General features: G+C 39.6%; 1 protein-coding gene across 1 annotated transcript; it reads right to left on the bottom strand.

The window, feature by feature from the left end:
• Positions 1-5,142: 5,142 nt before the first annotated feature.
• Positions 5,143-13,015, bottom strand: LOC118788011 (carboxylesterase 5A-like). Its single transcript, XM_036543828.1, has 13 exons — positions 12,903-13,015; positions 12,189-12,378; positions 11,748-11,886; positions 11,418-11,551; positions 11,185-11,338; positions 8,992-9,096; positions 8,663-8,764; positions 8,288-8,425; positions 7,750-7,827; positions 7,225-7,372; positions 6,035-6,196; positions 5,878-5,950; positions 5,143-5,414 (listed from the first exon to the last, which is right to left on the bottom strand). The coding sequence occupies exons 1-13, from the start codon at positions 12,970-12,972 to the stop codon at positions 5,231-5,233; spliced, it is 1,677 nt and encodes a 558-aa protein (XP_036399721.1). The 5' UTR covers positions 12,973-13,015; the 3' UTR covers positions 5,143-5,230.
• Positions 13,016-13,946: the final 931 nt, after the last annotated feature.

The following is a 13,946-nucleotide window of genomic DNA, read 5'->3' as shown; positions in this document are numbered from 1 at the left end:
TTTATGTCAGTGTTCAAAAATAAACCCCTAACTGTAAACCACCTGGATATTTTACTTTTTCGCTCATATTTTACTCAGATTGACTTGGATTGAAACAGGGCTAGAGATATTTTAATTGGACAATGAATCTATATCTACACTACCATGTACTTGCACCATACTGTAACACAAATCCATACTGTAGGATACCCTACAGACTGTTCTAGTAAAACAGGTCTTGGAACCTTTCTGCATTACTTGAAATGGATAAAGGTAAAACAAATTCATGGGTCATGCGTTGGTTAGATAACCACATAAGACACATACAGTATATGACTGACAGCCCCAAAGTGATTTATGTTCTCCAAACATTAGTCTATGTCTCTTTTCCATAAAAGGGAGAAAAGGTGTTGACTCAGTGTCTCTGTCAGCATTTGGGCTGGAGATTGTTTCAAGACTTGTTTCTAGTGTTTGCAGTTGAAGACTAATTAGAAATGTGCTTGTTAGTGTGATAAGTACATTTGAAAAGTATAGAAATTTAAATGATTTTTCTGTCTTTATTCCATGCACAAAATCCTTCCTACAGACTTCCCACTATAGACAGAATACATTGCATATAATTAGAACATTATATCTTCAATACAGTAATAGGCCAATAATGTCCTTTTCTGTGCACTGGTGCTTACATGACATTCCCTGATTGTTGACTGTTGCTTTGATGATCAGTACTGATACTAATTAGTGACACAACTGTAGAATAGTCTCAGAATCCTAAGAGGCTTATGGATGTGGATAAAGGCAGCTGAAAAACCATGCATGATATTAGTAGCTATTTAACAGAGATAGATTTCAGTATCTGTTGGCTATATTTTCTTTTACTTGAGTCATCCTTTAGTAATATTCAGATTAAATGTTAACAATCATCTTACAGTTTTCAAAGCCATCATCAGTTATAACCATCATCAATTTTCAGTTAGCTCATCATTGATATAAGATGTTTCTTAGCAAGAAAATTGTGTCAGTGCATGCCATTTTATCAAAATTATGAACTTCAATAGAGTAGTTATTTTCTCATCACTTTATTTGTGCAGTGGTAGCTTTAATTATTCAGACAGTACTAACATAGCTTGATGGCAAAAGCAGCACCAAACAGCACCATTGGTCCTCTTCCCCTACAGTATTCTAGGAAAGTGCTGGAACCATTGCAGGTGTACGGGCGTACCTGTGTTTTGGGGTGGGATCGGTATGAGGGATAATCGCAAAGGTGCGACCAGATAGGCAGATTATGATACCAGAGACATCATTTAAGGATTACAATGATACACAGATCATGATACAGTGAGGTATATACTGGGGTATATATTGGCCCAAATATGCTGTCATCCATATTATAAGATTAAAAAAAATACAAAAATGAACTTCATAAAACCTAAAAATGTCAATTTCTTTCTGTGTTTGCCCAGGAAGGTGTGTGCAATTTTCTGACACACTACTTATTCACTGCATGCTAATAACTAATGGCTATTTTATATACTACAAGTTCCACAGTGTACTAAAGGAGAACGAAAACTGATTGGCACTTCTCTCTCAGACGTCATCTTAATAATTCATTGACGCCTGATGAAGATATCACTGTTTTCATCAATTGTTGTGGAGGCTATTTTTACAATCCATGAGGAAAATACCTTTTTGTTCTTCCAGCACGTGTTTATTTTTACATATTGGATTTCAAACCTTATTATTCTATCACAGACTCTAGCTCTTTGGATTGCTTGCACCCTCTATGGTACATAAGAAAATGTTTTCTACTCAACACTGTTTTGAGGAGCAATAATATGGGGGAAAAAAACTTTCAATCTTTTCCAAATACACAGTCCCATTTATGATAAAAATTCCCTCCCCAACCACATTAATTGTCAGTATAACAGTATACTAGTAAATACTGTCCTCCACTTTCCCACACAGTGTAAGATTCCTACCCTTCAGGTGCAGGTGCTCCTCATGCAAGTGCAAACTAACATTAACCACAAGCCTCGCCCACGTGTAGAGCTAACACTAACCTCGCCCATGTGTAATCTAACATTCACCTCGCCCGAAAATACAAATAAAACTAACCTCACGCAAGTGTAGTACTAATCCTAACTTGTTCCACAGTAGTGTCTCCCATGGATGTTGAACCCATAGCCCCTTGATCTTTGTTATCATGTTGGTGATACATGAAAGGGTCCTCCATGTTTGCTCATTCCACTGATTAAATAGGAGCAATACACATAAAGCTGCAGAAAAATGGGCTCATTGGATGTATTTTTTCTGATTAAAATATTTAAAAAACGTTACACAGTAAGCACAGAGCAATATCATATTGTTCACAGCTGATGAATTTTATTCCAGAGATCACAAGGATCACATTTATGCACACCCCTGTAGTTAATATTTGCAAATCAGCTCTGGAATGGATTACACTCACAAAACGCTTCCAGGAATGTTTTAGGAGGAGGAGGTTTTTAAAACTCCTCCAGGCGGAATTGTTGTATGTCCTTCACATGCTATGCTTTTCATTTCCCTGTCTTGAATTCATATTCTAAATATTTGGTTGGATTGACGTCTAGTGAGTTGGCCAATGTTGTGTACATTTAGCCATTTATTTGTAGATTTGGATGAGTGTTTTGGATCATTGTCAAGCTGGAAGTGCTTTTTGCCACTCTGTATCCAGACGGTGCCAATTATAATTCTGCACATTTCCTTTGAATTCATAGTCACTAAAGACACCTGTCTCACAAACTGCAGTGGAAAAATACACTTGTATCCTCTTCCTGGTAGTTTTTCAACTGTACCAGTAGTCTTATATAGAGTGGATATGACAGTGGAACATGGATTTACCTTTTTGTGAAAACATTTATACCAATCTCCCAACTTGTTGAGGTCAGTGAGCTCTCTGATTTGAATCACTATGATAGGCTACATGCTACGAATGAATCAGATTTCCTCTATGTTACCTCCATTTATACCCCCAGGGAAACAGGAAACCTTCAGGAAGCCTCTGCACATTCAAAAGCAGAATGTTGGTTCATATCTGTTTTGGTGGGATTGGGGCTCTTGAGTGTCTCAGTCAGTAAAGGCAATATCTCTGAGCACAACCTAAAACCTAAAGTCTAGGAGTGTCATTCACTGATAATGCCCTAGAGTCTGTATTATTGGGACATAACTGGTTCCTGAAGATTAGATGGTGATGGCGAGCCAAGCTTAAAATGCCAAAACCAAAGTCAGAGTGAAAAAGGAGGAACATATACTTTTACTTGAAGATGTGAATAAAATAAAATGACCTTTGTGTTTTCTGAAATAAACTTCATTATTCATGAACAGTATGTTTTTACTGTGTGCAATGTTTTTAATCCTAAAATATATCATTAAAAATAAGGAGAAAAAAATCCAAGTTTGTGTTTAATCAAGGGCAAATATTAAGTAAATATGCAGGGCGATATATATGCACACATGTGCGCACACGCACACACACACGCACAGTGTAATTTGTAATGTAATCATTTGTAAGGATGAATCACCTGTAAATAACTGTTCAGTGCATCTCCCCAGGGCATAGATCTTTAGAATATCCTCTTCAGTCTTCTGCATCATACACTGCACAATCTTCCTTGAGTTAGTCATTTCACAGCCTGATGCATCTGGAAAGCTCAGAATCATTTACAGATGGCAAAGGCAGATTGGGATAAATAGACTTCATCAATCCAAAACTGGGATGTAATCTAGTGATATACAGTGGAGGCTGCGAACTCAAGGACATTCAGTTAGTCCTGAGATGTTTAACTTGTGTTGCAAATACATGTGATTTACAATTATGGTCATGTTCCTCACTGAGATGTGTGTCTAATATCTGAACAACGGACCGAGGGTTTGACTCCAGCTACAGGGAATAATCGATACAAGAAAATCCCATTATGGTCATATTGAAATCCAGTGGGGGGGAAAACATAAAAAAAATGCAGCTGTGTGTTATCTGATGTACCTTGTTGCCCTCTACAAAAGACTAACTGAAAAGACTAATTTTGTCAAAGTTAACCGGGTTTAGATCACTGGACCACTCAACTCTATTTTTCATTCTATTCAACCATTTTGTGACATTTGCATCAGATCTTTGAGGCTATAGCTCATTTTGTGCTGGCACAAGTGTTTGTGGCTCAAATTTTCACCTAATCACAGAGTGGCCAAACAGAAGCAGTTGGGATTTTTTTATTTTTGAAAGCGGAATCAGGAAGTTTGCCTTGGAATTACACAATTCCTGTAAATGAGCACTGCAGAAAAAATGGCTGCATTCTGTTTAATTTTTTCTGGAAACTGACTACCTGCAAATGGGAGAGGTTTATTAAAACAGTGAATAACTGCCAGTCTCGAATTGAGTCATGATTACATTTTTGCTGAGTCACTTAAGAATACAAAGAGCTGTTTATTAACCGTATTTGGTCATATGACAATCAATTTATTTTGCTAATACTTGCTAATACTTACTAATACTATATTAGTAACATGCTGCTTGGCTTCAAGATGGAGATCTGGGCTATAGGCATGCAATGCCACAGCCACAATGTGTCATCACACATCACACATGGATGTGGCACGGTCATTTAAGCATTCATGTAGCCAATTAATTACCAACTCCCTTCTCTCCTCAAAGAAGCACATTTGACTGTGTACTGTCTGTCACCACTTACAGAATTAACTGGAATTTCAATATGGCAGAAGACAAATGTCACAGCATACCTCTACCTCCTCCAGTTTCTATGTTCCAGTATTAAAGCTATGTCGCACAGCAATTTTTATACAAGCACAAAAAAAACTTGGAAAAATTGGAATCACTTCTTTGTCTAACTTCTTTGTATAACTGTATACAGTGTAAGATCATTCCTGCTTTTGAGAAATGCAGCACATTTGAACATGTAACTAAACTTCAGAAAAACATGGGTTCAATGAAAAATTACATTGATGTTCTCAGCTCTTTCTTCCCCTAACTGGTTCTTTAGCCTTTACCTTAGTTCTTTCATTCTCAGCTCCAGGTTTTCTATATCAATTACAGCAGATGTCTGTCTGAATCACAAATACAAACTGTTATTTAGAATCTATTTTATTTTCAAATACTACTGAAACACACCTACACAATTGATGATGGTGTCTCAGTGCAACAGGATTCAGAGTGCTTGTAGACTGAGTGGTGTTGTTTGGGTGGTTGAAGCAGCGCCCCCTACAGCTCACTGTGCTCCTTCTGCTCCTGCAGTTCACGAATCTTCTCTGGCAGTGTCTGGGTATGGAAGATGTAGCGATTCTTCCTCAACTGATGGCCTATTTCCTGCTTCAGCCCCAGACCCAGATATGCCTCGTCCTCCCCATACTGCGGCCATTCAACCAAACCTGCCCCATTGGGAGACCTGCAGGAAAAAATCAGGTCATCACCTAGGTATCTAAAATGTATTTACAACCACCTCAAGTCTACCATGCATTCAACATCACATTTGTCTTTTAAAGAGCAGAGAAATGGTACAACAATTCAGCATCTGACAGCATTTGGGACAGAGACTGCAATGATTAGCTTCTAGTGTCTGCAGGTTGAATTATGCTACTAGTTATACTGGTCCTTATGCGTAATACGGTAAGACTACTGAAATCAAGCTAAATCTTTCTTCATGCCTTCCCAGCTGTAGGCCACTTTGATCATGGTGAGGCTTGTGCAATTTGGTGAAGGTAGCTGAAAAACGGTATGACATCTCAAGTATAACACAACAAGAAATGAACTAATTCATTGATTAATTAAAATTGAAAAAGTATGACATGGATTGAGAAAGTTCATTATTCTAAGCTTACAGTCAGAATTCTAGTTCTATTAATGCCTACCCGGTGCGAGCGAAGTTGGCCCAGTACGCCATCACTGCCCTGCACAGCTGTTCTTCCTCCTTTGTACACATGACTGAAAGAGAGGCATGTCGTTTTTAGGAATCCCATGTAAGCACAAATGTTTGAAATCCAATGATGCACTGTTTAGATTTTTTACCTTTGTCCTCTCTTTCCATCTTGATGTGGCCGTTCCAGAAGCAGCCACCAAAAACAAACAAGAGCTCATCCGCGTGGTCCGATTTGACGAAGCTTGGCCTCTTCTCCTGGATCAAGCTCGGACCATGCTGGAACTCATACAAGTACACAGGTACACCTGCGTCTGGTGGTGGAGGGGTAATATACAGTAAGATACTGTATCTTTAGAAATCTCGTTCACATTTTACCACCTTCCAACAACACTTTTTTTTCCCACAAATTTGCTATCATTTCTGTGAAGCAAATGGGAGCAACAGCTAAAACCAATTTTGCTGGTAAGTAATAACTATATAAAAATTTTGCAGCATTTCATGTCGTAATATGGGTGTAAAATTACTGCAATTTTTCCAATGTGCAAGGAGCTGCATGAATGATGGCATTTTTACGACTTGTGCTTTCAGTTATGATCACCTCGTTTCAGGTACAACAGGAAAAACAGCCAAACAAGCTCAGCCTGCTACGTCTGTCAGTTAAGCGCTTTATTTTAATCATATTTTCATACATGCATACATGTGTTGTGTAACACTAATATATGTTGTGAAAAGTAGTCACACTACTGGGTACTCTTCTCCCAGTGGCCATCAGTTCTTCTCTCAGACACATTCTTTAAGCCTGTTAGGCTGTTTATACACTTACAACGGGGGACTGAATACCATATTCAGTCTATAGTATTGGCTTCAGCTCTGCATTGGCACACTCTTAGCGGGGTTTACTATCTGTCTTCATTCTATCAGTCTTCTATTCACCCACAGAATACCGTCACCATTAAAGTTGTAAAGCAAACTCGCTGCAGATATAAATGCAGATTAGTCATGTCATGTAGATATCAGTGCAGATTAGGCATGTCGTGTAAATGGAATATACACACGTTACTGCCACTGCATTTTCACAATAAATATATGTTACCCTTATTCTGTTATTCACTGTGTGTATCTTAAGATGTGCTGCCGAACTGTATACTGCGCATATACACAACTAAGATGAGTTAAAAAAAAAAAAAAACATTAATATATGTATTTGATATTTCCTCTGGGAAAGAATAACTTCAGATTGAGATAGTGTCGTGATTGTGTACAATGATGTGTTCCGTTTCTGGCATGAAGCCTGACAGCCTGACATAATCCCTGTGACCTCTGACCCCGGGGTCCTTACCTCTGTGAAAATTCGCTGTCTTGATGGCAGGAATGTTAAACATGAAGTCACTCATCAGCTCCACGTACCCCTCCCTAACTGCAATGCGGTCTCCCGAGGTGCCTAGGTACTCATCTGCAAGCAGCTTGCTTATCCTCTCATCTGCGGACTGAGACAGAGGCCTGCTGTTATGGCATCTAATCCTGTCTGTCTTTTCATCTATTTGGCTATCCAACTGACTATCCATCCACTTATTTGTACTGTGACAGAGGATGAGTTGATAATAATGAGTGGGTGGCAGGGTTGCATAGTGGTAAGGAGCAGGGCTCATAACCGAAAGGTTGCCGGTTCAATTCCCCACTGGGGCATGGCTGCTGTACCCTTGGGCAAGGTACTTAACCCACAATTACCTCAGTAAATATCCAGCTGTATAAATCAATAACATGGAAAAATTGTAGACTGTGTAAGTCGTTCTGGACAAGAGCGCCTGCTAAATGTGGCATCTGACCTCACGCAATCTCTCAGGTGATCTCATTTGTTTCTCACCTCAGGGCTGAAAAATTGTAGCAGAGGTATGACTTGCTCCCGGTCCAATCCCTCCACCCAGCCATGAGGAGAAAAGTACTGTGAGGTAAAAAAAAAAAAAAAATCATTCCTCTCTACATGTACAATACCATTTACCACAAGACATCCACTCCCAAACCAAATTTAGAAGTGGTATTGCAATATATATATGCCTCATAGCTTTTTTATCAATCATTCCAGTGTATGATTTGTACCCCTTAGGGAAAAACCCTGGTACATATCCTCATCCAAGTGCAAGCTAACTCTAACCACTAACCTCACCCAAGAGTAGAACTAACACTAACCTCGCCCAAATTGCCAACTAAAACTAACCTCACCCAAGTGTAAACTAATATTAACCTCACCCAAGAGGACAAATAAATCTAACCTCACCCAAGTGTACAACTTAATCCTTATGTTCAACAGTAGGGTCTCCTGAGGATTGTGAACCCATAGTCCCTTTGATTTTGGATGGTATTATATTGTATATATATATTGATACGGATTACAGACAACTTACGCGGGCTAGCAGCCAGCCACACTCCTGGTTTGTCACACCTGTCATAAATGGGACTTTGTGAACTTCATGGCCCTTGAACACCTCCTCAATTGACTTGGTGAGGAACACTCCATCAATCGTAAAGCCAAAATAAATCATCTTTAAAAGAAGAAAATACAAGCTGACCATTACAGATTTCTTTAAATAAAAAGTAAGGTTTATTTAATGATTATTTGTTGCTGGGTGATGTGATATAGAACATGAACACCTCTCCTCACCTTAATATACTGTAACTCAAATTGTACCTCAGATTTCTGTGTCCGAAGGTGGAGTGAGGAGGTTTTGCATTGATGGATAAATCACAAATACAGTCAAGACAGTTTGAGTGTATCTCACCTCGGTGTGTACATGCAGGATATCCTCTTCAGTCTTCTGCATTAGACACTCCACAATCTCCTTTGAGCTAGTGATGTCACAGCCTGACACATTAGCTACCACCTAGAGGTCAAGAGTTGAAGACTAAGGAATCACCCAAAAGTGCCAGAGGGAGACCGGACCTTCAAGAGGTCAACAGTCAGAATGGGATGTTATCTAGTTGTAAACAGTAGGAAACTGCGAAATAAAGTCCACAGACTCAATTCTGAGATGCAGAGAGAAATAACTGAGACAAATTACGGTGCAAATACATGCACTTTACTGTTCTGACATAGGAAGAGGAGAAATACCTGGGCAATAGCCAGAGGATTGTGACTGAGGAGCATTTTCATCTCTGCGGTTCCACTCTCTGCAATCGCACGGTGAAAGAGTCCAGATGACAAGGGAGAAAGGAGCTGTGGACCACACACACACACACGCACACACACACACACACGCGCACACACACACGCGCACACATACACACACACACACACACACACACACACATAAATGCATTCAGTCAATGTGACTATATAAAATCTATTATGTGAGTGGGCTTGCAGATAGCAGATGGAGCTGCATACACAGTGCTGAAGGGGCAGTGTGTATTCTCAAACTGCCTAGGAATGACCATTAAAGTACTGAAGTAGCTACTGGAATACTAACAAGTGCACCAATGCTTTCCTCAGACAAACACATCTAAAAACATACAGAGCAAATCAATTTCAGTTAAAAGTACTTCAGGCATACAAGCCTCTGAGAATAAAGCTCCTTTATATAAAGGTGTATTTTTCATGATTCAAATCTCCAGAGAAGCAATCCAAAATAGTGAAAAAAAGTAAACCAAGTTAAAAAAAAAAAACATTGAAGATGCTTGAGTCTCTTCACTTTATCCTTTACAATTTATTAGCATTAGTAGCATAACTATGACAAGCTGCCATCTAAGGCAATGGTGTGTGGTCCTTCAGGGCAAAATGATACCATGAAGGTAGAAAGGTGAAATTAAAAGTGTAATGAAGCCATCTGGGTTTTCTTTAGTACTACCTTTAGATATTTTGCTGATCACTGAATCATGTACATCACACTGTATTAACAACTAACTTCTAAGGAAAGACTGAGGGATGGAAAACGTTGGATACTGTTAGAAAGGATACATGCAGAAATTCAGCAAACACACACACACACACACACACACATAATCTTGCAGATTCTCCCCAGCAACTTTGAAATTGTAAAAGTTTGAAACCTCAGTATTGATTTTGGTTAGGTATAGCTAACTGATACTACACAATACACTATATTACATTGTATTAAACTGGGGATATTCATTTTCAACTGTACAGTAGTCTATTGTTGCACACAGCATCCTAAAAAGTATTATCAGTGAAAATATTATGTTCACACATCTCACAAGCTGAATTACACCACGATGCTTGACAATGCTTAAGCACTGTGAAGCCCTTTCATCTGTCATTAATACATGTTAGTAATGACTTTTATGCATACATTTACACCTGAAATATATATGCCTTTCAGTTTCAATTTCAGCATGATATATGATTAATAGTATGCCTATTGTGCATGTGAAGGACAGCCTTCATCTGACTTGAAAGTCTTTTTTTATTATTTTTAGTAACCTGTTTATTATACAACAAACTTAAATATTAGTGTATGTTTCTTCGTTTAAGTCTCATCAGACTAACAGGTCTCATTTCAGCATAGGTGTAATGGTCTGTGTTGGTTTCCAGCCAACGAGCCCCACCTGCCTAAGTGACGGCTCATTAAATACAGGTGTGCGGCTGGAAAGCAGGAGGCGTTTTGTTTGGTTGTGGCTATGCTCAGGTTTTTGTCTTTTGTTTTGTGTATTAAAACAAATAGTCTGTTTATTTCTTTTATTTTTTCTCTCCCCTGTTATGGCAGGTACATTGGCTAGCACCACTACAGAGCACCATGAAAATGCTGTAAAATTACAAAGAACAAACACTCAGGATGTGTATAGCCTGTGGCCCTTTCACCACACAATATTCAAAACTGGTTTTCTTTATCAAAACAGAAGAGGGGGAAAAAGGCTAACGTGCAAATAAGCATATTTCACTGACTGTCCGTGTGTGGATGATGATTTCCTTGTTTATATATTGTTTTGTGCTGTTCTGCCTGATGCCTTTTGTGGTTGACTTCTGGAGTTGCTCTGGCTAGGACTGTCTACTGGATGTCAGCAATGTAAATGTAAAGTTATATGTAACATCATTCATCTTGTATGTCACTCTAGATAAGAGTGTCTACTTAATGTCAACAATGTAATTGTAATGTTATATGTACTCATCTTACACGTCACTCTGGATAAAAGCGTCTGCCAAGCAAGAAAATGGAAATGTATTCATGTGTGACACAAGTTGTCTGTGTGTTTTATTGTATGTAGTTAGTTTATGTTGAGTTTTGTGTGGTTAATTTTGAGTTTAGGTATGCATTTGTGAGTTCTGTTTGTGTATTTGGATTTCCACCTGCAGTGACACGCTCACTCCCCCAGCTGACTCCCCAAAGATCGTGACTAATCCAGGGTCCCCTCCAAAGGTGTGGATGTTCTCCTGGACCCAGTGCAGTGCAGCCACCTGGTCCAGCAGGCCCAAGTTCCCAGGGGCGTGCTCATCCCCTGTGCTGGAAAAACGTAAAGACTGGAGTCACCAAAGAGCCCCTCCCCAAAGTGTGAAGTAAAAGGGATGGGACTCATATTTACCTGAGGAAACCAAGGAGTCCAAGGCGGTACTGAATCACCACCACCACCACATCCTGATAGGCTGCCAACACAGCCCCATCCTGAAATGCCGCTCCTCCCACCGAAAACCCTCCCCCGTGGATCCACACCATGACCTGAGGAAGTGCTAAGAGTCACTCCACAAATGCACGCATACATCCAAACGCACTCTTGCACTAATGCGTCCACTCCCACAGAGCGAGAAACACTAGAGCATCCTTCTACAAACAGCTGTGTTTGTGAATAATATTCATTTACAAACTGTGTGACAGACATTTTTGGTTTGACATGATGAACAGAGTTTGGACTCACAGGTAATTTAGAATCTTTTGTGGGAGCTGCAGGTGTGTACACATTCAGGTAGAGGCAGTCCTCTGAAACCTCAGGGATGTCCATTTCCATTGACACTTGTTTTGTTAAATTCACCATTACCTCTCTGTTTTGTAGACACCTAAAATTCAGAGCCCTGTTATGATTACTGCTGTCAATGTTTGTCCATGTAATGAATATGTGCGGGTAAAGACTCCAATGTTCTGTCTGAGGGGTACTGGAAAACTGCTGAATCTCTTTAAAACTAGACAAGAAGCATTAAAACAGTAAAACATTCTTAAACTACAACACAGAGAAGTAATGGCTCTGTGAATGAAATGAGGAAAGACTGTGTATGACGAAGGTAATGACTATGAGTGTAACCCGAGTATTGACTGTGTGGTTATGACATGAATAACAAGTGTGATATATGGCTTGCCTTACATGGGTGGTTGCTGTGAAGCATCACGCTCTCCCTCCCATGGCTTTGCAGGCTGAGGTGGGGCCAGCCTCAGAGCTCCCACTGGTGGCTGAGCGAAGGGCACACCCAGGTAGGCATGGACAACAGTGTCCACGCCCCTCACAGTCATGTACTGCCCTCTCAAGCTCCCAGACTTCAGGGACACCAGTGGACCTGGTGGTAATTGAGACCGTAGAACTCCAGCAGACTTGTTAAATAACACAGCAAAACACAAAGGCCTGGCAGTATATACATTACAATCCAAAGCTGCACGCTCATTATTTTTTTTAGAATGAACTAGACCTGACACATTCTTAAATTGTTTTTTTTTTTTTTTTAACCATATTACTCCCCTAAATATGCCATTGTTAACAGCCACATTCATGGTGAAAGGAGAATAGAAACAGATAAATGCATTCATGACTCTAATTTCGTCATTTTCCATTTAACAAAACATTTCATTAAAAAAACTCAGAGGAAATGGTAGAAGTGGATTGAATTGGTTTAAACATATAACTTACTTTAATACTGAGCTAGTATCTTCAGTGAAACTCCAAATGTTCACAAATTTCACCAATACCTACCAACCAAGTGTTTTGCCTATACTTCCACGGTTAACGAACGACTACTGTACTGCGGTAGGCTACTGTACTTTCGTTGACATAGCAAAATTCTTTACTTAGTATGCCGTTACTTGCCTTTTGGATCCGCTGAAGACGTGTGCAAAAACAGCAACGCTGTTAGGCAGACAAGCTGTGCGCTGCTCATGGCGAATGATTGTTCTGTTTGCGGGATCCAGCAACAGGCATTGTTAAGCAAGTCCAGTTCTGCAGCGGAACTGTGAAACACTTCAGTAACATGATCGTTAACGCAATCCGTAAAACGGCTGCACTTTGCTCCAGTTTCCTTATCACCACCCCGGCACTTTGTTGAGACACAGACAGACCGATCAGTCTACCATGCATGTGTTCGCAGGCGGCCATCAGGACATGATTTGATACATAAGTAATTATAATCACTACGAATTCCTGCACTATTAATCCACACACGTTATAGATATGTCGTCGAACAACCTTCATTTAGATCATTCAGTTTTTATATTTTGCTTTAGCCTGTGTAAATGTTTTCACCAAATTCCACTAATCTTTAAATGATTAACTATGAATGGATGCCACCGCCTCAGTATAGCGTAAATAAAAAGAAATAAAAAGCGGGTTATACTGGAACACGACTTTAATGGTTAATCCAGATCTTTATAAAGTGTGTTGAAAGTTTGTGGATTTAACCACAAACACATAAGGTGTGGTAGTGAATGACGTAGCGGGTCAGGTATTCATTGAAACACTCTTTTCATGGTGTAGTGTGTTTAAAGGGTATTTCACAAGTAATTTGACACTCTTATTTTAATTAATCGCCTGTGCAGCATTCTACGTTTAACATATGCTTTTATGCCAATCGCCGGTAACGTGAGTGATGCCACGGCTATTGATAGTGCAGGTCAGACGGGGAGGAAGAGCAATGACGAAGTAGAGCGAAGTTCTCATTCAAGTCACTTTATTATGGTGCACGGGAATTAAAACAGATAAATCACTCCTCACAGGGCCAGGAGATAAGCGTGCACACTTTTATTGGCTACATAGAAACAGGTGAGCCTGATCAGCAATTGCCGTTGTGGATTTTGATATCCTTCGTCCCGTTTCTACACACGTTTGAAAGTACGGAAGACGCATGGATAGTAACAC

Source organism: Megalops cyprinoides, chromosome 13 (assembly GCF_013368585.1).
Source record: "Megalops cyprinoides isolate fMegCyp1 chromosome 13, fMegCyp1.pri, whole genome shotgun sequence".
Taxonomy (NCBI): domain Eukaryota; kingdom Metazoa; phylum Chordata; class Actinopteri; order Elopiformes; family Megalopidae; genus Megalops; species Megalops cyprinoides.
The sequence above is the reverse complement of the archived record's forward strand: the minus strand, read 5'-3'. Positions and strand labels throughout refer to the sequence as shown.